Here is a 23,831-nt window from a genome sequence, read left to right on the forward strand (position 1 = left end):
TCTTACAAAAATGTGGACAGTGAAAGAATATTTTTTGGTGCTAATCTGAAAAACAGACATAAGAAGTTGGAATCGAAGACTTTCCACATTTCCAGGACTAGTTTGACAGCAGGCTTATGGGCGTGAGGTCTTAGGGTGTATTCACTTGTCCGTCACATGTTTCACCGTTAGTTGCTGTGGTTTTCGACTTCGTGACCACACTGAATAAATGTGTTTTACCTGTAAAAGTCACATGGGAAAAAACTGAATGGTAAAATATGCAGATTTCTTCCAGTTGTCTTCAGTGGCATGGCACCCTACCTAACCGTTACACCCTTTCTTCTTTATATCATAAGTTTTAAAGGGGAACTCCGCCCTTAGGCATCTTATCTCCTATCCAAAGAACAGGGCATAAGATGTCTGATTGCAGGGGTACCGCCGCTGGGTACTCCCACGATCTCTCCTTCAGCACCCCCCCCCAAACCGCCACAGCCCCCCCCCCCCCCCGGGTGATCTCTCCTTCAGCGAAGATCGCTCCATGGCTGATGACGGGCGATACAGGGGCCGGGGTACGTCACGGTTCAGCCCCCTCGTGATGTCACACCATGCCCCCTCAATTGAAGCCTATGGGAGGGGCCGTGACAATCTTTGCTCCGTGCAGCTCATGAACGGGGGTGCTGCAGGAGAGATCGCAGGGGTCCCCAGCGGCAGGACCCCCACGATCAGACATCTTATCCCCTATGCTGTAGATAGGGGATAAAATGTCTGGGGGCAGAGTACTCCTTTAAGATCTTAGTGGTTCAATATTTAGCACATTAGTCAAATCATTGTTTTTGTCGAGTTAAATGAGCATCTGATGAAGATGGGAATTTAGCCTTAGATTGTTGGTGGATATATGAAGTTTAAAGGGGTATTCAAGTTATGAAAAACTTTTCTCCCACCCCAGAATGGGGCCCACGATCTCCAGAACGTGTCTCAGCATTGGCAGCCCACTCAGCCAATCAGGCGGAAAACTTCTGTGGCCGTTGATTGGCTAAGAGGGCAGTCATTGTTTGTCTTGTAAGATGGAGGCCAGAGTGATTAGTGGGTAGAGACAGGGCCCATTTGGGAGATCACAGAGGGTCTGTGTGGAATCCTGGCAGTAATTGTTTAATTTCCCTGCAGCGCCATGACAGAGGAAATAAAGCCTAACACATTGCCCATTCCCAATAGGTTGTCTGTGTAATGTAGGCCAATTGAGGTCCTTCAGTATGAAGGCACTCTTTATAACCATTTTTGCACAGCAGAGGACCCCCCTAATACCTTTTTATACCCTGATAGGACCTGGAATACCCCTTTCATTTTTGAGTTTCCTTCCATAATTCATGGTTTCTTTAATGTTCTATGGACTTAGCAGTTTTGGTGTAGGGGAGGGAGTATATGTCAGTTCTAAACTCCACTCAATACTCATTTGCGTTCATAGGGGTCCAAAAAGCTGAAATAGAGGGGCTGGTTGTTGTGGTCTTTATTTTAGCTACTAATTTTTTTTAATGTTGCTTTTTAATATTAATCTACATGAAAGACCTATATGCACAGCCAAGACCTGGAAAATAATGACAGGCAATCGTGGATTCCAATCAGGCGTACATGCTGGCAGTTGTAGTCCAGGAATGTCACAGACTTTAATTAACAAACGTTCAGAGCTGAGCAGCCGGAACTTAGCCTGTTGTGGTTTGCACTGCATACTTTTTTGGTGAATAACATGGAAAAAATGTCTGTGCCATATAGTCGTTGCCCTTTTTACTACGGAAAATATATGTTACTTTTTTTTTCTTTTCCCCAGTGGGGGATGTGATTAGAGAACAATAAATCCCTGTTTTCCCATGGCAGAAGTCATCTGTGTTACCAGGAGATGTCTGCGGGGGGCGTGCAACTCATCTAAGTGCATCGTCTGTTTCCCAAATTATTTTTGTAGATTGTATAGGATCCCAGTTTCTTGGCTACCGCAGTAATAATGTTTATGTTTTCCCTTGTCCCTTGTTATGGAAGGTCCCTACCGCAAGCACAACTGTGGAAGGAGCATCTGCGCTTAACCGTGTCCGCTGGGCTCAGAGCGGCCGAGAGGTGGCGGTCGGCGACTCCGAAGGTCGGATCTGGATCTACGATGTCGGAGAGGTATGATGAAAGTGATCCATTTATCAGTCCTGTGCTGAGCAGCCAATCAGGTGTGGGCTTTTTTTTATAGTTCTTATGTCTAATTGGCTGCCACTACTTAGTTAGTAAACTTTTTAAAATGTATTCAATTGTTGGATTACAACCAATATGGCGGACATTATGGCTCCACCCAAAGGTTGTCACTTAGCTTTCCAATAGATCTGTATGGCATTGATGCCTAGTTTTTCAGTGTCTGGTAAAGATGGGTGACAACCCTGAAAATACTTTGGTCTCCAAACTGTGGACCTTCAGCTGCAAAACTACAACTCCAAGCATGTCCCTACAGCTGTTTCATATTGGGACCTCTTGGTAACTTCCAAGGTGACAGATGTAGAAAAAGAACACTGAATATGAATATATGTGTTCTATATCTGCACATTGTAAAATCCATGTATCCATGGTTACAGTATTGTGCACTACTACACGGTAGCAGTTTGCTATCAATCTATCTCTATTTATCTATCCATCTATCATTTACAGTATCTCCCATAAGTCCACTCTTCATATTTTTGTAAATATTTTCTTATATCTTTTCATTTAACAACTCTTAAGAAATGACTCTCTGCTCCAATGTAAAGTAGTGTACAGCCTGTATAACAGTGTTTAATGTTGTGTCCCCTAAAAATAACCCAACAAAGCCATTAATGTTTAAACCTTGCCAACAAAAGTGAGTACACCCCAAGTGGAAATGTCCAAATTGGGCCCAAAGTATCAATATTTTTGAGCACTGCCTTAACCTCTTCAGGACACAGGGCGTATGGATACGCCCTGCATTCCGAGTCCTTAAGGACCGAGGGCGTATCCATACGCCCGTGGGAAATCCGGTCCCCACCGCTAGCCGGTTGCGGACCGGAGCCGGATGCCTGCTGAAATCATTCTGCAGGCACCCCGGCACATCGCACAGGGGGGTCCTGAGACCCCCCCCATGTCGACGATCGGAGAAAATCGCATGTCAATTCAGACATGCAATTTTCTCCAATTCCGGGCTGATTAGGTCTCTGGCGACCCGATCACCTGGAAAATAGGGCTGATTGGAGTTGTCAGCAACAGCCCCGATCAGCCTAAGGGATAGGAGTGAGGTCGCAGAGCTGCGATCTCCTCCTATCCCCTGCCATTAGTCAGAACGGAGTTCTGACCAATGGCAGCGCAGGAAAGGACCCCGTTCTGCCCGCCCCTGGATGTCGAGGGGATCTGTGAAGAAGATGGAGGCCGAACCTGCAGGAGAAGATGCCTGGGGACCCGGGATCTTCGCTGGAGCCTGCTGGATACTTGCTCAGGTAGGGAATCGACGGTTGGGAGAATTGAAAGTGAAAGTAAAACGATCTTTACTGTGGCAACCACTAGGAAGGCCAAACTGCAACTCCCAGCATGCCCAGACAGCCAAAGGCTGTCTGGGCATGCTGGGAGTTGTAGTTTTGCAACATCTGGAGGGTCACAGTTTGGAGACCACTGTTACAGTGGTGTCCAAACGGTAGCCCTCCAGATGTTGCCAAACTACAACTCTCAGCATGCCTCGACTGCCCAGGCATGCTGGGAGTTGTAGTTCTGTAACATCTGTCCCTTCAGATTTAGCAATTTTCATGACATTTTTGAAAATTGCTGCTCTATTTTGAAGCCCTCTAATTTTTTCAAAAAGCAAAAATATGTCCATTTTATGATGCCAAAATAAAGTGGACATATTGTATTTGTGAAGAAAAATAAAATTTATTGCGAATATCCATTTTCCTTATAATTAGAGAGCTTCAAAGTAAAAAAAAATGCTACATTTTCAAAATTTTCATGAAATTTTGGGATTTTTCACCAAAAAAGATGCAAGTAACGCCGAAAATTTACCACCAAAATAAAGTAGAATATGTCATGAAAAAACAATCCCAGAATCAAAATATTCGGTAAAAGTGTTTTCGCGTTATTAATTCGTAAAGTGACGGTGGTCAGAATTGCGAAAAAGGGCTCAGTCCTTAAGGTGAAAAAGTGCTGCGTCCTTAAGGGATTAAAGGATAAGTACCATGAAGAAAAACTTATCCCCTATCCAAAGGATAGGGGATAAGTTTTATATGGCGGGGGGTCCGAGCGCTGGAGCCCCCATGATCGCCTGTTTAGAGCCACGATTCTACAGCACAGGAGCGTGTCACTACCCCCGCCCAAAACGGAGGCCACCACGCCCCCTCTATAAAGCTCTATGGGAGAGCCGAAGATTGATGAACTGCTCTCCCATAGAGCTTTATGGAGGGGGTGTGGCGGCCTTCGCTTCTGGCGTGGCGCTCCTGTGCTGGAGTATCGGGGCTCCAAATAGGAGATTGCGGGGGGGGGAGGGGGCCCAGCACTTGGACCCTCTGCGATCTAAAATTTATCCCCTATCCTTCAGATAGGGGATAAGTTTTTCTTAATGATACTTATCCTTTAAGCTTCATGGATATGGAGTTCACCAGATCTTCACAGGTTGTCCCTAAAGTCCTCTTCACTCCTCTATGATGACATCATGGAGCTGGTGGATGTTAGAGACCTTGCACTCCCCTTCCTTCCATTTGAGGAGGCCCCACAGATGCCCAATAGGGTTTAGGTCTGGAGACATGCTTTGCCAGTCCATCACCTTTACCCTCAGCTCCTTTACAAGGCAGTGGAGGTGTTTGGGGTCATTATCATGTGTGAATACTGCCCTTTGGCCCAGTCTCTGAAGGGTTCATGCTCTCTTCAGTATGTCACAGGACATGTTGGCATCCACGGTTCCCTCAATTAACTGTATCCCCCCAGTGCCAGCAGCACTCGTGTAGCCCCAGACCATCACACTCCCACCACCATGCTGACTTTAGGCAGGACACACTTGTCTCTATACTCTTCACCTGGTTGCCCCCACAAACGCTTCACACCATCTGAACCAAATAAGTTTATCTTAGTCACATGGGACCCCAGGACATTTCTAAAGTAATCTATGTCCATAGTCTGCTTGTCTTCAGCAAACGTTTTGCTGTCTTTCTTGCGCATCATCTTTAAAAGAGGCTTCCTTCTGGGACGACAGCCATGTAGACCAGTTTGATTCAGTGTGTGGCATATAATCTAAGCACTAATAGGCTGACTTCCCCTTACCATTCCTTTAACCTCTGCAGCAATGCTAGCAGCACTCATACGTCCATTTCCAAAAGACAGCCTCTGGATATGAATCTAAGTTTGTGACACTAAGCTTGTGTACAATTTTTTTTTATATCAACTGGCTCCAAAAAGTTAAACAGATTTGTAAATTACTTCTATTCAAAAATCTTAATCCTTCCAGTACTTGCTGAAGTTGAGTTGTTCTTTTCTGTGTAATCACAGTGCTCTCTGCTGACATGTCTGTCTGTCTCAGGAACTGTCCAGAGCAGGAGCAAATCCCCATAGCAAACCTATCATGCTCTGGACAGTTCCTGGTACAGGCAGAGGTGCTAGCAGAGAGCACTGTCAGACAGAAAAGAACAACTAAACATCAGCAGCTGATAAGTACTGGTAGGATTAAGATTTTTTTAATAGAAGTAATTTACAGATCTGTTTAACTTTCTTGAGCCAGTTAATATGAAAAAATAGTTTTTCACTGGAGTACCCCTTTAACTTCTTTGGTCAACCATGTTCTGGGTGGAACCTGTCCTGTGAAACCACTGTATGGTCTTGCCCACCATGCTGAAGCTCAGTTTCTTCGCAATCTTCTTATAGCCCAGTCCAACTTTATGTAGAGCAACAATTCTCCTTTTTTTAAGATCCACAGAGAGTTTTTTTTGCCATGAGGTGCCATGTTGAACTTTCAGGGCCCAGTATTAGACAGTGTAAGAGTGATAACACCAAATTCACACCTGAGACTTTGTAACACTAACGGGTCACATGACATTTCCACTTATGGGTGTCCTCCCTTTTGTTGGCAAGATTTAGACATTAATGACCGTGTTGAGTTATTTTTAGGGGACGCAACATTATACACTGTTATACAGGCTGTGCACTCACTACTTTACATTGTAGCAGAGGGTGATTTCTTCAGTTTTTAACCCCTTAAAGGGTACCTGTCATAGTGCAAAAAAAAGAAAAAAAGTGATATGTTACTCAGGACCCAATCCTGATCATGTGCATATAATTTTTATGTGTCTCGGGCCTATATATCCAGAGATATAAGCATTTATCTGCTGGTGAGTTACTTTTTCATTGTGCAGGCTGGAGGGGGCGTGTCAGTCTGTCTCCCTCACAGGAGCAAGCCTGGGCAGTCAGCCAATCAGTACTCTCTACTCTGTAACCCTTTCCTCTCTGGTTTTATTCTGTCATGTTACACAGAGGAAGATACTTGGAGCTTGCCTGCAGTAATCCGAAGACATTGACCCTCATTTACTTAGAAAATCGGGTTGTAAGTTTATATTTATTTCTTACCCGACTGCTTTTTTCCCCTGGTATTTATTATTATGTCGCATCCGGTTTGTCGCATGTGCGTCTTTTTCGCTTGGTTTCCAACTCCTCTGAGTTGTCGTGAAAAAATCCACAACAATTGAACAAATTCGGGTTGGAAAGCTATATAAATACGTGGGAAAGCTCAGAAATGTCGGGTTACGCCCCTTTTTCGGTTTTGGGAGAATCCACATCGGGTCCATCGGGAAAAAATTTTGCATCGTGTCGCAGACTGGCGCACAATGTCTGCGACATGTCGCAGACAAAGATGCGACAAAAAAACCCGACAAAACAAGTCGGGTTTAGAATAGTAAATGAGGGCCATTATGGTGAATTCATAACAGGATAAAATGTATAAATATAACAATAGATCTTTATAAAATTAGTGCAAGGATTTTTTAGATAAAAGTACAGCATTTTTATGAATAAATGTTCTATCTGTTTTATCTTCTCCTAGTAAAGCTGGATGCTAATCAGCATAGCTGTCACTATGTGTGTCATTCATCTTTCACAGACTCCTGAATGTCTGATCAACTTCTTTGTCATTCGGGAGTCCGAGAAAGCTTTGTCTATTTCACCATGCTGGGAGTTGTAGTTTAGTAACAACTGAAGCTGAAATGTTTGTAAATAACTGTGTTAGATCAGTGTTGCCTCCAGCTGTTTTAAAACTACAGCTCCCAAGATGTCCACACATCCTTTATCTGTAGTTTTGCATACACACAATAGAAATCTCCTATACTGGATACCAGTATGCTTTACGGCCGATATCCAGAATGCTGTAAAACCTAGACTAGTCTGTCTGGCTAAAAGACAGGCGACCCCTAGTGGTGGCTAATTTGAGCTTGAATTTCAGGTGAAAATTAATATTTTTTTTAAAAGGTGTATATTGTGAAATGTCATATTATAATGAGTCCTGCAATATATGAAAAGTTTTTAACAATGACAGTGCCTCTTTAAGGACGCAGACCTTTTTTACCTTAAGGACTGAGCCCTTTTTCGCAATTCTGACCACCGTCGCTTTACAAATTAATAACGCGAAAAAGCTTTTACCGAATATTCTGATTCTGACATATTTGTGACATATTCTACTTTATTTTGGTGGTAAATTTTCGGCGTTACTTGCATCCTTTTTTGGTGAAAAATCCCAAAATTTCAAGAAAATTTTGAAAATTTTGCATTTTTCTAACTTTGAAGCTCTCTACTTGTAAGGAAAATGGATATTCACAATAAATTTTATTTTTCTTCACAAATACAATATGTCCACTTTATGTTGGCATCATAAAATGGACATATTTTTGCTTTTTGAAAAAATTAGAGGGCTTCAAAATAGAGCAGCAATTTTCAAAAAATTCATGAAAACTGCTAAATCTGAAGGGACGGATGTTACAGAACTACAACTCCCAGCATGCCTGGGCAGTCAAGGCATGCTGAGAGTTGTAGTTTGGCAACATCTGGAGGGCTACCGTTTGGGCACCACTGTAACAGTGGTCTCCAAACTGTGATCCTCCAGATGTTGCAAAACTACAACTCCCAGCATGCCCAGACAGCCTTTGGGATCTCCAGGCATCTTCTCTTGCAGGTACCGGCCTCCATCTTCTTCCCACGATCCCCTCGACATCCAGGGGAGGGCAGAACGGGGGGTTGCCATGGCAACCCACTGTCCTGCTCTGCCATTGGTCAGAATCAGTTCTGACCAATGGCAGGGGATAGGAGGAGATCGCAGCTCTGCGACCTCACTCCTAGCCCTCAAGATGATCGGGGCTGTCCCTGACAGCTCCGATCATTGCTATTTTCCGGGTGATCGTGTCACCAGAGACCCGATCAGCCCGGAATAGCAGAAAATCGCATGTATGAATTGACATGCGATTTTCTACGATCACCGACATGGGGGGGTCTCAGGACCCCCCCTGGGCGATGTACCGGGGTGCCTGCTGAATGATTTCAGCAGGCATCCCGATCCGGTCCCCAACCGGCTAGCGGTGGGGTCCGGAATTCCCACTGGCGTATGCATACGCCCCACGTCCTTAAGAACTCGGTATGCAGGGCGTATGCATACACCCGGCGTCCTGAACAGGTTAAAAGGAATAAAAATGTGAGGGGTGGACTCACTTATGGGAGATACTGTATATCATGTTATGGGTGGACTCACTTATGGGATATACTGTATATAATGAGAGGGGTGGACTCACTTATTGGAGATACTGTATATAATGTGAGGGGTGGACTCACTTATGGGAGATACTGTATATAATGTGAGGGGTGGACTCACTTATGGGAGATACTGTATATAATGTGAGGGGTGGAGTCACTTATGGGATATACTGTATATAATGTGAGGGGTGGACTCACTTATGGGATATACTGTATATATAATGTGAGGGGTGGAGTCACTTATGGGAGATACTGTATATAATGTGAGGGGTGGACTCACTTATGGGAGATACTGTATATAATGTGAGGGGTGGAGTCAATTATGGGAGATACTGAATATATAATGTGAGGAGTGGACTCACTTATGGGAGATACTGTATATAATGAGAGGGGTGGACTCACTTATGGGATATACTGTATATATAATGTGAGAGGTGGAGTCACTTATGGGAGATACTGTATATATAATGTGAGGGGTGGACTCACTTATGGGATATACTGTATATATAATGTGAGGGGTGGACTCACTTATGGGATATACTGTATATATAATGTGAGGGGTGGACTCACTTATGGGATATACTGTATATATAATGTGAGGGGTGGACTCACTTATGGGATATACTGTATATATAATGTGAGGGGTGGACTCACTTATGGGATATACTGTATATAATGTGAGGGATGGACTCACTTATGGGATATACTGTATATATAATGTGAGGTGTGGACTCACTTATGGGAGATACTGTATATATAATGTGAGGGGTGGACTCACTTATGGGATATACTGTATATATAATGTGAGGGGTATAGTCACTTATGGGATATACTGTATATATAATGTGAGGGGTGGACTCACTTATGGGATATACTGTATATATAATGTGAGGGGTGGACTCACTTATGGGATATACTGTATATATAATGTGAGGGGTGGAGTCACTTATGGGATATACTGTATATATAATGTGAGGGGTGGAGTCACTTATGGGATATACTGTATATATAATGTGAGGGGTGGAGTCACTTATGGGATATACTGTATATATAATGTGAGGGGTGGACTCACTTATGGTAGATACTGTATATATAATGTGAGGGGTGGACTCACTTATGGGAGATACTGTATATATAATGTGAGGGGTGGACTCACTTATGGGATATACTGTATATATAATGTGAGGGGTGGACTCTCTTATGGGAGATACTGTATATATAATGTGAGGGGTGGAGTCACTTATGGGATATACTGTATATATAATGTGAGGGGTGGACTCACTTATGGGATATACTGTATATATATAATGTGAGGGGTGGACTCACTTATGGGAGATACTGTATATATAATGTGAGGGGTGGACTCACTTATGGGATATACTGTATATATATAATGTGAGGGGTGGACTCACTTATGGGATATACTGTATATATAATGTGAGGGGTGGAGTCACTTATGGGAGATACTGTATATATAATGTGAGGGGTGGACTCACTTATGGGAGATACTGTATATAATGTGAGTTATGGGACTCACTTATGGGATATACTGTATATATAATGTGAGGGGTGGAGTCACTTATGGGAGATACTGTATATATAATGTGAGGGGTGGACTCACTTATGGGATATACTGTATATATAATGTGGGGGTGGAGTCACTTATGGGATATACTGTATATATAATGTGAGGGGTGGAGTCACTTATGTGATATACTGTATATATAATGTGAGGGGTGGAGTCACTTATGGGATATACTGTATATATAATGTAAGGGGTGGACTCACTTATGGGAGATACTGTATATATAATGTGAGGGGTGGACTCACTTATGTGATATACTGTATATATAATGTGAGGGGTGGAGTCACTTATGGGATATACTGTATATAATGTGAGGGGTGGAGTCACTTATGGGATATACTGTATATATAATGTGAGGGGTGGACTCACTTATGGGATATACTGTATATATAATGTGAGGGGTATAGTCACTTATGGGATATACTGTATATATAATGTGAGGGGTGGACTCACTTATGGGATATACTGTATATATAATGTGAGGGGTGGAGTCACTTATGGGATATACTGTATATATAATGTGAGGGGTGGACTCACTTATGGGATATACTGTATATATATAATGTGAGGGGTGGACTCACTTATGGGATATACTGTATATATAATGTGAGGGGTGGAGTCACTTATGGGATATACTGTATATATAATGTGAGGGGTGGACTCACTTATGGGAGATACTGTATATATAATGTGAGTTATGGGACTCACTTATGGGATATACTGTATATATAATGTGAGGGGTGGAGTCACTTATGGGAGATACTGTATATATAATGTGGGGGTGGAGTCACTTATGGGATATACTGTATATATAATGTGAGGGGTGGAGTCACTTATGTGATATACTGTATATATAATGTGAGGGGTGGAGTCACTTATGGGATATACTGTATATATAATGTAAGGGGTGGACTCACTTATGGGAGATACTGTATATATAATGTGAGGGGTGGAGTCACTTATGGGAGATACTGTATATATAATGTGAGGGGTGGAGTCACTTATGGGATATACTGTATATATAATGTGAGGGGTGGACTCACTTATGGGATATACTGTATATAATGTGAGGGGTGGACTCACTTATGGGATATACTGTATATATAATGTGAGGGGTGGAGTCACTTATGGGATATACTGTATATATAATGTGAGGGGTGGAGTCACTTATGGGAGATACTGTATATAATGTGAGGGGTGGACTCACTTATGGGATATACTGTATATAATGTGAGGGGTGGAGTCACTTATGGGAGATACTGTATATAATGTGAGGGGTGGACTCACTTATGGGATATACTGTATATATAATGTGAGGGGTGGACTCACTTATGGGATATACTGTGTATATATAATGTGAGGGGTGGAGTCACTTATGGGATATACTGTATATAATGTGAGGGGTGGACTCACTTATGGGAGATACTGTATATATAATGTGAGGGGTGGAGTCACTTATGGGATATACTGTATATATAATGTGAGGGGTGGAGTCACTTATGGGATATACTGTATATATAATGTGAGGGGTGGACTCACTTATGGGATATACTGTATATAATGTGAGGGGTGGACTCACTTATGGGAGATACTGTATATATAATGTGAGGGGTGGAGTCACTTATGGGAGATACTGTATATATAATGTGAGGGGTGGACTCACTTATGGGATATACTGTATATATAATGTGAGGGGTGGAGTCACTTTTGGTATATACTGTATATATAATGTGAGGGGTGGAGTCACTTATGGGAGATACTGTATATATAATGTGAGGGGTGGACTCACTTATGGGAGATACTGTATATATAATGTGAGGGGTGGAGTCACTTATGGGATATACTGTATATATAATGTGAGGGGTGGAGTCACTTATGGGATATACTGTATATATAATGTGAGGGGTGGAGTCACTTATAGGATATACTGTATATATAATGTGAGGTGGTCTTTTGAAGAGACGTCACTGTACCTGTGTCCTCCCCCTCATCACTATAGTGGTGGGGACATCAGAGATCTACAATCTGCAACTTTCCTGCTGTGGTGAGGTAAGTCGGCCTAGAGGAAGAGACATCAGCCACGTTGGTTATGTTTATAATATTACACTCATAGGTGTAAACAAAACCCAAAGAGCCTAATATGTAAAGTCTAAGACAATGATGAGAAGAAAGGACTTACCTGATAATACTTCTCATGTTAGTGATGGAAATCTGACCGTGCTCCAGGACGGTGGTGACTATGTGGAGGTATTCTTATCTTAAAGGGGTTTTCTAGGGTTACATAGTGGGTTTACCTTCTTGCCTGGAGGAGTCCTGTTAATGATGTCATACATCCTACATCATCTTCTGATGAGACAACCCATTTCAGATGTGTGTCTGTTGGCAGTCAGGGTCCCATAATTTACAAAACCTAATGCAAAACCACCACTAACAGACAAATATAGTATCACGTGAAATCCATTGAGATGAATCTTGAAACCACCAGAATGGAAGCAAGTAGAAAAGTCACTGACACAGGTACACAGGGAACTCGTGATGGAACAGGGGAGGCAGGGAGCGTTCACAGGGCAGGCAACATGTTTCACGCAATCAGTCGCTTTGTCTGGCCTGTACGGCCACAGGTACACAGGGAGCTCATGATGGAACAGGTGAGGCAGGGGGCGTTCACAGGGGCAGCAACATGTTTCATGCACTCAGGCGCTTCATCTGGCCTGTATAACCACAGGTAGATAATATTCAGGCTTTATTTGGCAAGTAGAATATTCAGTGACACAGGTACACAGGGAGCTCGTGATGAAACCGGGGGAGGCAGGGAGCATTCACAGGGGAGGCAACATGTTTCTCGCACTCAGTCACTTCATCTGGCCCGTATGACCACAGGTAGATAATATTCAGGCTTTATTTGGCAAGTAGAATATTCAGTGACACAGGTACACAGGGAGCTCGTGATGAAACCGGGGGAGGCAGGGAGCATTCACAGGGGAGGCAACATGTTTCTCGCACTCAGTCACTTCATCTGGCCCGTACAGCCACCGGTAGACAGGCAGCTCATTTATTGACCTGTCCAAGGTTGGTGATGTTTTCTTTGAGATCATCATCCAGGATATGAGGGGTTAACAGTATTAACTTCATGATTCAAGGTAGTCATATACGTTAGTTAAACTTCAGCAAAACCCAACAATATTGGCAGGACTGGCCAACCATTCAATGTGTATGGGGGTGTCAATGACTCTTCCCTTAAGATAAATGTTGCGGGAAGGAAGGATCGGGCAGTTTGCTTTCAATATGTCCAATCCTTTGTGCTCATTGGAGATAAGCCACCATCAAAGGTGACTGTCAGCAGCTTATTCACCTCTCCTTATTAAAAAAACTTTCTCATTTGGCAGCTGAGTAATATACATGTCTAAAAGGTGGCAAATATATTAGATAAGCATCAACCAAACTGGTCAATAATGATGGGACCAGCCAACCATTCATGGGACAACTAAGGTGTATGGGCAACTTCACTTTTTTTTACTGGTTTGATATTTCTTCTTTTTTTTCTTTTTATATATAAATTATCCTTCAGCAAATATATCTGCCAAAATCAAAAAACATATATATACTGTATATATTACACATTATACACATATGGCCTTATATTTTCTGATAGTTGTGATAATAGACATTTGGCAGATTGTTAATAACATTATGTAAAAAGGCAAAAACTCTCTTGTTTATGGCAAAAGGTCAAACCCACCTTCTAAAAATAAATGTTGGTGATGTGTAGAGTTCATACATGCCACATATGTGTCTGCATCGGTGTTTCCCAAGCAGGGTGCCTCCGGCTGTTGTAAAACTACAACGCCCAGCCTGGCTGTCCGGGAATGCTGGGATTTGTAGTTTTTGGACAGTTGGAGTCACCCTGGTTGGCAAAATCTGGTCTACCTGAACATTAACCAGAACTAAACAGAGGAAAAATCTTTGTTATCCAGATGCAAGTAGACATACGAGTGATGGAGTTGACAAACATTGGGGAGAACAAGTACAGTGACCCCTCGACCTACGATGGCCCCGACATACGATCATTTCAACATGCAATGGCCTCTCAGAGGCAGCATCAACATACGATGCTTTTGTATGTCGGGGCCATCGCATAAACGGCTATCCGGCAGCGCAGACTGCTTCAGCTGCCACCGGATAGCCGTTTATGGTGCCCCGTGTGGTCCGCTGACGATCACTTACCTGTCCTCGGGGCTCCGGCGCGTCCTCTTCGGGATCCCCTGCATCGTCGGTGCTCTTCATTGTCATCATCACGTCGCTGCGCACGCCGTCCCGTCATCCAATAGGAGCGGCGTGCGTAGCGACGTGATGGCGGCGACAGAGAGTGCGGAAGCCGGGGAAGCAGAGGCCTTGCCGGAGCGTCGGGGACACCTCGGGGACGCGGCGACAGCGATGGACGGCGACATCCAGGGCAGTGGTGACGAGCGGTGACGGTCCAGAGCGGCGGGGACACGTGAGTACAACTTCCTATACCAGTGGTCTTCAACCTGCGGACCTCCAGATGTTGCAAAACTACAACACCCAGTATGCCCGGACAGCCAACGGCTGTCCGGGCATGCTGGGTGTTGTAGTTTTGCAACATCTGGAGGTCCGCAGGTTGTAGACCACTGTTCTATACTTCACATTGCACGGATCCCTCAACATACGATGGTTACAAAAAACGATGGTCCATTTGGAACGGATTACCATCGTATGTTGAGGGACCACTGTATTTGATAGCCACTGATTTTGCAGGTTTTCCTAGTTACAAAGCATGTAGAAGTCTGTCATTTTTATCATAGGTTCTCTTCAACTGTGAGGGACGGAATCTAAAATAAAAATCCAGAAACTCACATTGTATTGTATTGGGATTTTTAAAACATTAATTTGCATTTTATTGCATGACACAAGTATTTGATACATCAGAAAAGCGTACCTTCATATTTGGTACAGAAACTTTTGTTTGCAATTACAGAGATGAAATGCTTCCTGTAGTTCTTGACCAGGTTTGCACGCACTACAGGAGGGATTTTGGCCCACTCCTCCATACAGACCTTCTCCAGATCCTTCAGGTTTCAGGGCTGTCGCTGGGAAATATGGACTTTCAGCTCCCTCCAAAGATTTTTTATTGGGTGCTCGTCTGGAGCCTGCAAAGCCAACTCCAGGACCTTGAGATGCTTCTTATGGAGCCACTCCTTTGTTGCCCCGGCTGCGTATTTTGGATCGTTGTCATGCTGGAAGACCCAGCCACAACCCATCTTCAATGCTCTTACAGAGGGAAGGAGGTTTTTGGCCAAGATCTCGAGATACATGGCCCAATCCAAACTCCCCTCAATATGGTGCAGTTGTCCTGTTCCCTTTGCAGAAAAGCAGACTCAAAGAATGATGTTTCCACCTCCATGCTTCCTGGTTGGGATGGTGTTCTTGGCGTTGTACTCATCCTTCTTCTTCCTTCAAACACAGCTAGTGGAGTTTAGACCAAAAAGCTCTATTTCTGTCTATCATACCACATGACCTTCTCCCATTCCTCCTCTGGATAATCCAGATGGTCATTGGCAAACTTCAGATGGGCCTGGACATGCGCTGGCTTGAGCAGGAGGTCCTTGCTTGCGCGTCAGGATTTTAATCCATGACGGCATAGTGTGTTACTAATGGTTTCCTTGGTGGTCCCAGTTCTTGATAACCATAACAAGCTGTGAAGAAAACATCCTGTACTCACCCTGGGGTCACTGTAGACTGTACAGTGGTAGAAATGGCAGTATTATATTGTGATAGATAAGAGGGATACTAACCTGAGAAAAAGTTCCTTTATTCTTGCTCCAGGTTTACCATATGCTGTAAACTGGAGGAGATTATAGCAAGAAATTGTGATTGGTAATTGAGCGAAAACATGAGGAAAAGTTCATGTACTTCCATTGGGGTGATAACATGGAAAAAAAGGGATGATTACATCAAGAGAGGTTCCTTTACTTCCCTTTGGGTCACTGTAGGCGGTACAGGGAGAGAGATTGCAGTATTATTGTAATGTCGGTTTATTTGTTTTTGTGTTTTTATGTCTTGGGGTCTCTTCAGACACTCGTTTTTGTGTTTGGGCAGTTTCTGTGTAATTCTTCCTGTGCTTGGAAGAGTTAAGGTTCTCATCCTATTGCAGCTCGGGTGTGACTTTAAAAATCTAGTTCTGCTGCACAATGGTTGCTGGTGATGTGTGCAATTCTGTCCATGTCTGCTTTATCATGCACTTTGTATTTATCTTGTTATATTTCTGAGTTTTAACCATGATTAATAGTCCTGTTTATTATAAATTTTAGTCTGTGGTACATTTGTCGGTTTTTAGGTTTATTGTATGTCCGTTCTGCTTTTGCCTTGTATCTTAGTCTGTGTTCACAGTGTGTGTATCCTGACCTGTATCCCTCCACATTGTGGAGTTTGATTTTGTGGAATCTGTTCAGACCAATCCATTTCTCAGTCTAGTGTTCCGTGTTTTATATTTTTGTTTTCTTTTAGGCCAGTATCCTGATCACACGATGGAGTGTACACACTGGCTAGAAGTCTATCTGGAGTTAGTATTGTTGTCCCTCCAAGTTTGGAGTCAGGAGTCTAGTAGTTCTTTGTATGTGTCCAGAGTTGTTTGCTGATCTTTAGAGTTATAGTACATGTACGATCATAAAGTATATGATCACTGATCTAGTGTTTCCCCTGTACTTTACCATTGGTCTATAGGGTCCTCTGTGCTTACTTACTGATCTGTGTCCTCTGAACTTAATCTGTTTATGTTAGTCCAGTGTGAACAGTGTTCTATGTTCCTGATCAGTTTAGTGCTTAACATTCAGTTCTTCTGTTCATCCCCTGCATTTCCTGGTTTCTGCTGTTTACTCATTTTATACCTTGTCTAGTTCATTTATTCATATTTGCCATTTATCTGGAGTCTGGTTTCTGAACTGTTTGTTAGTACAGTGGTCCCTCAAGTTTCAATATTAGTTGGTTCCAGGATGACCATTTTATGTTGCAAACATTGTATGTTGAGACCAGAACTCTATGGAAACCTGGTAATTGGTTCTAAAGCCCCAAAATGTCATCCAAAAATTGTAAAAAGTGAGGATTAAAGAAAAATAAGTAGATAATTAATAAAGATAAAACAAGTCCTTATACATAAAAATAAGAAAGATCTGCTGGGAGCTGTAAATCACTGTCTATTTCAGTTTTTTCCATGCAGGGAGCCTCCAGCTGTTGCAAAACTACAACTCCCAGCATGCCCGGACAGCCAAAGGCTGTCCGGGCATGCTGTGAGTTGTAGTTTTGCAACAGCTGGGGGCACCCTGCTTGGGAAACACTGGTCTTTGTAGAGGACAGATAAAAATGTAACATGGAGTCGCCCTTACTTGGTGTTCAAAGGAGCAGGTAACCCTGGAACAGGTAAAGAGTAGTACAGAACATGTAATACCTCCCTGTACTGTAGGGGGCGCTACCAGACACCAGTCAGTGCATAAACTTCAGTAATACAGGTGTTTTACCAGTAAATTGCGCATTCTTATTGGTCAGTTCTTCCGGCCATTGACATGTCTCGCAGATCTGGATTGTCTGTAGTATTGTATGTTGAGTCTGGTTTCAACTTACAATGGTCCAGAAAAGACCATTGTATGTTGAAACTATTGTATGTTGAGGGCATTGTAAGTTGAGGGGTCACTGTACACTATATTCTGCCCTGTTTGCCTGTTTATATTCTCTCTGGTATATCTGCTTGTTTGGTAGTTTTCCCATTATGTTTCTGGCCTGTGACCGACTATGTTTATTATTATTTGTTTTATGCCCACTGCACTTTAGCTCAGGTAGGGACTGGCACCGTGGTTGTCGATCCGTCGTTTAGGGTGGATGGGCAAGTAGGCAGGGAGAGTGTTATTAGGGACAGCTTAGGGCTCACTTTCCCTTTTCCCCAGTCAGTCAAGACAATTATGCTGTGATAGATAAGAGGGTTTATAACATGAAGAAAGGTTCCTCTATTCACCCTCTGGGGTTACTAGATGTTGTATAGTGTTGAGCGGCATAGACCATATTCGAATTCGCGATATTTTACGAATATATGGATGAATATTCATCATGTATTCGCAAAACTCGCATATTCGTAAACATTTTTTTACTATGCGCCATAAAATTAGCATGCGCATTCACGATAAAATTTGCTAGCGCAATATCGTGTGATAAAAGAGCTAAAAGAAGGGAGGGATCAATATGCAAATTTTCGGGCGCCCGCCAGTCTGACACAGTAACTAGTATTGGAGCCTTGTTTACACCACTAGCTGGAAGCAGGGAGGGATGATCACTGTGATGTGCACTGTGAAAAAAAAATGTGAATATTCGTAATTGCGAATATTTAGCGCTAAATTCGCGATATTCGCAAATTCAGGAATATGCGATATTCACGATAAATATTCGCATTGCGAATATTTGCACCCAACACTAATGTAATGTAGAGGAGATGGCAATATAATGTTGTCATAGGTAAGAAGGGTGATTACATGAAAAAAAGTTCCTCTATTCCCCCTCAGGGGTGATCGGATGCTGTAAAGGGGAGGAGATGATAGTAACAGGAGGCGATTGGTAAATGGGGTGATAACATGAGGAAAAGTTCATGTACTTCCATTGTGGTCACTGGAGGCTGTACAGTGGGAGAGATAGCAGTATTATGCTAGGATAGGTAAGAGGGCTAATAACATGAAGAAAGGTTCCTCTATTTCCCCTTCGGGGTCACCAGATTCTGTAGCCTTCGGCTGTCCGGGCATGCTAGGAGTTGTAGTTTTGCAACTGGGAAGCTGTGGCTCTTCTAGTTTTCTCAAGCATTTGAAGTTATGACATTTACATACAGTATCTCCTTGGCAGTGAAAGTGTTAAACCACAAAAAGTTCCAGTGCATTGTATCCACCCAGTATAACCCAGAATGAAGCAATAGAGTGGATGATGGTTTCCTATGATTTACACTGATGTCATGTTTCCATGTGTTGTGTGACCCCGTGTCCCGGTGTAGGGGGTCCGCTGATCCAGCTTGTTGGTTTCTGGCGGCAGTTTCCATACACAGCCGGTGATATTACACAAACCACAAATGTTACATTAATAAGGATACAGGAATGGACGGGGATACATTGTATGATTAGATGATGGGATTCTGCCCCCGAGAAATAACAGGCAAAATGTATAGAACCGAATGTTGGGGGAGGGGTAGTATGTGAGTATGGTAACATTTTATTATTGTTATGTCCAGTGGTCGGGTCACATTGGGAGTTGTAGTGTTTTATAGCCTTTATAAAGTATAACTGAGTGATATTAAAGTAACATGCAATAACCATGTCATGTTGGGGGTTGTAGTGTTCTGTGTGTAAAGTATATTAGAGTTGTATTATGGTTATGTGCAGTGTTCATGTCCTTTTGGGGGTTGGAGTGTTCTATATTAAGAGTATAACAGTACCATACTATGGTCATATCCAGTGTTTGGGTCATGTTGGGGGTTATAGTGTTCTATGTGGAGAGTATAATGGTATTGTATTAGGGTCATGTCCATTGATCGGGTCATGGTCAGGATGGTGGTGTTTTATCTGTAGAGTATAACAACAATGTATTATGGTCATGTGCAGTGGTCGGGTCATGTTGAGGGTTGTAGTGTTTTATCTGTAGAGTATAACAACAATGTATTATGGTCATGTGCAGTGGACGGGTCATGTTGAGGGTTGTAGTGTTTTATATGTAGAGTATAACAACAATGTATTATAGAGAATTCCACAGCATGCGGCGGTGTGGGAGAAAAAGGACACTTCTCTGGCGCTTGCTGGATGTGGGTCCACAATGAAGATTTCAGACTTCATCGTGGTAGAGATAAAACAGCGTTTTTATTTGAAAAAATTGGGGTAGACGGCGCATTTCGAGGGGACGGCTCCCCTCTTCATCAGGTCATAAGATGAAGAGGGGAGCCGTCCCCTCAAAATGCGTTGTCACCCCAATTTATTCAAATAAAAACGCTGTTTTACCTCTACCACTCATAAGTCTGAAATCTTCATTGCGGACCCACATCCAACAAGTGCCAGAGAAGTGTCCTTTTTCTCCCACACCGCCGCATGATCTATTTACACCCAGGACTGTATCTATAACAAGGGGGCGTCCTCTCCGTTTAGAGGAAAGAAGGTTTCTACACCAGCACAGACGGGGGTTCTTTACTGTAAGAGCAGTGAGGCTGTGGAATTCTCTGCCTGAGGAGGTGGCCATGGTGAACTCTGTAAAAGAATTCAAAAGGGGTCTGGATGCATTTTTGGAGAGTAAGAATATCGCTGGTTATGTATATTAGAATTATAGGGACACAACGTTGATCCAGGGATTTATTCTGATGCCATATTTGGAGTCAGGAAGGAATTTTTACCTCTAGTATGAGGGTTTTTTACCTTCCTCTGGATCAACTCAGTAGGGACTCATTAGGGTTATAGGTTGAACGTGATGGACTCTGATCTTTTTTCAACCTTATGAACTATGTTACTATGCTATGGAATTCTCCAGTTCTACGACCGTCCCTGGAATCCATGGTACGGACGGACACGGGCTGCTACTGCTATCCATGCCTGCCCCCTAATGTGATTTTCGGTGTTGTGCTCTGAGCGCAACCGGTAAAGTATTCGGGTCACTGGGGGTTGTAGTCTTCTATGTAGAGTGAATATAGATTTGAATTATGGTCATGTAAAGTGTTCAGGTTACTGGTTTTCTGTGTATAGTATTGTATAGATTTGTATTATGGTCATGTTAAGTGTTCAGGTCACTGATGGTTGTGGTGTTTTGTGTATATTATAGATTTGTGTTGTGGTTATGTAAAGTGTTCAGGTCACTGGGGGTTATGGTGTTCTGTGTATGGTATATAATAGATTTGTATTATGGTTATGTGAAGTGTTCAGGTCACTGATGGTTGTGGTATTTTGTATATAATATAATAGATTTGTATAGTGGGCATGTAAAGTGTTCAGGTTATTGTGGTTTGTAGTCTTCTATGTATTGTATATTATAGTTTTGTATTATAGTGATGTAAAGTGTTTGGGTCACTGATGGTTGTGGTGTTTTGTATATAGTATATTATAGTTTTGTATTATAGTGATGTAAAGTGTTCGGGTCACTGGTGTTCTGTGTATAGTGTATAATAGATTTGTATTGTGGTTATGTAAAGTGTTCAGGTTATTGGGGTTTGTAGTCCTCTATGTATATTATACTACAGATTTGTATTATAGTGATGTAAAGTGTTCGGGTTATTGTGGTTTGTTGTCTTCTATGTATAGTATATTATACATTTGTATTATAGTGATGTAAAGTATTCGGGTCACTGGTGTTATGTGTCCGTTCAGATTTGGGTAATTGATTGTAGACGAATGTATATTTTACCCTATGGTGCAGGCCATTAAAAATATCAGCGTTCTCTCTTTTCCTGATCCAACATTGTGCGCGAATGATCCTAGACGATATACAACCACTTTTATGACTTTATTAGATATTCTACAGCGGCTTTACTTACAGCCTGGGAACACGCGGGGTCAATACCGCAAGCAAAATTAAAAAATGTCTGGAGGCCGGAGCAGAGCTGTAGCATTATGGGAGTTCTTAATTGGGGAGCGGAGGGTTATATATCTCCATATTAGATATAGGAGTCAGTGTTCTAATTGGCCATTACCCAATATGTAGCACTATGATCCCGACCTATAACATGAGCCGTTGGTGACGGGTATATAATCTGCTATATGGGCTGACGTCATGCTCCCTCACGGCTTCTTCTGGTTCTCTTATTGACTAAAAAATACGACATGTCTATTATTAGTCTTGAGGGAGGAAAGGGAATGTTCTCTGCCAGTGTAACACATTAATTTACTTGCAGTTCACGAGGTGATGTATGAATCTTTACAACCATGTTATGTTAACAAGATTATTTACTCACTGCCAAAAATATAGAAGCAACATATGTAAAGGAAGGCATGCTAATTAAGAGAGCTTGTCCGGGCCGGGATAGCTTTCATCTCGCTGATATCACATCTGCTCATAGCATGCCGAGGAAGATTAACCTCAGGAGCCCCAGAGCACCGACAGCTACGAGCAAGACCAAGTGCAACGTGTGGGAAGGCGGGAGTTAATGCTTCTCGTCTGCTCCAGTTCTACCCTTAGGAGGGATGACAGAAAGACATCCACTGACATTTACCATCGGCATCCTACCAGGTATAATCATGAGGCACCCTTCAATTATTCATGGGCTCTTTGTTCAGGAGTTTTGAAAAGCCGTAGACGCGAGATGCCACTGCGGAACGAGTGCACTCATCTCCCTGACGTTCTACAGACGACCTCGGCATCTTCACCTCTACATTTTTCCACGTGATGCCAATGTCATTAGACGTGTTTGATGGAACTAGGCGTCCTACGGTTTATCGTGCAGTCATCCGGCAACTTTTTCAGTCATTCGTTTGACCGTTTTGGAAGAAAACAAACTTAGGAGAGCTGCACCCTTGGGTTCATTGCTAGTCAATGTATAGGGTATTAAAATGCATAGAAGAATATATGAATTCAAGTCCTAAAAATTATAATTCCCCGCCTGGGTTCCATGGATCCCTAAATGCTAGATATTTTGTTGTAGACACACGAGTGGTAAATTGATATCTGCTAGCTCAAAGATGGTTGGCACTTGGTAGAAAGGTAGGCAGAACATCTTAGCCAGGACATATCTTGGGCTGCCCATCCTTAAATGGGCACTCTTATTAAAACAAATTTTTGGTATTGCACTCCTTATGGTAAATAAAAAATATTTTCTATATTTTGTGTTTTAAAAAAAAGCTGCCACTAGGTGTCTCACTACTTGTCCAGAGCACATTTTCCCCCATCTCTTGCACAGACTTTGGACTCTTGCTGGCCTGACAGAAGTCCAACATCAGGAAATGCAGTCTGGAGTGCTGTGGGATGTGTGTGCAGCCTTAGCCAATCATAGCTCATCTCACAAGGAACTGCTCTGGGCTTTGTGTAGCAGAGTGAAGGAGGAAGTTCTCCCCTGTATGGCTTCAGATGATGTCACGCCTGCTGGGGAACACCCCTTCCCAGTCTGTTAGTCTGACTCAGACTGAGCAGAAAATACAGAGCAATATCAAGGTAGAAAACAAACAAATAATAACAATAAAGGCAGGGGGTGGTTTATCATGATGGGGGCAGTGATCTGGGAGGATGATAACATTTAACAAGATCATGAAATGTACTTTTTAGACCAAGCTTCCCCAGATCAGAAGAAAGAAAGGTTTCTCCATTGTTGGCAATTATTAACGTTGACATTATGGTAGTGAATAAGAATTTGCTATGTTAGACCAGAGCAGTAGAATACATAGAAGATGTTTGCAAAGGGGAATATATTGCAAATATTGATATAGGCCTCCTGATCTCCTGATTTTTTAATCAATGACCCATTGGTAAATACCCCCTTCCATTAATGTTCTGACAATGCAGTTTCCTGGAGAGGGGAGTC

The 23,831-nt window shown here is 42.6% G+C and overlaps 1 protein-coding gene across 2 annotated transcripts in view; it reads left to right on the plus strand.

Moving 5' to 3' along the window:
* The window catches only part of DYNC1I1 (dynein cytoplasmic 1 intermediate chain 1), a 381,788-nt gene that overhangs the window by 317,759 nt on the left and 40,198 nt on the right, over positions 1–23,831 (plus strand). For both annotated transcript variants that reach the window (XM_056518938.1, XM_056518939.1), the window contains one exon: positions 2,008–2,133. In XM_056518938.1, the coding sequence (XP_056374913.1) occupies positions 2,008–2,133 (126 nt within the window). The remainder of the gene's footprint in view (positions 1–2,007; positions 2,134–23,831) is intronic.

Source organism: Hyla sarda, chromosome 5 (assembly GCF_029499605.1).
Source record: "Hyla sarda isolate aHylSar1 chromosome 5, aHylSar1.hap1, whole genome shotgun sequence".
In the NCBI taxonomy this organism is placed as follows: Eukaryota; Metazoa; Chordata; class Amphibia; order Anura; family Hylidae; genus Hyla; species Hyla sarda.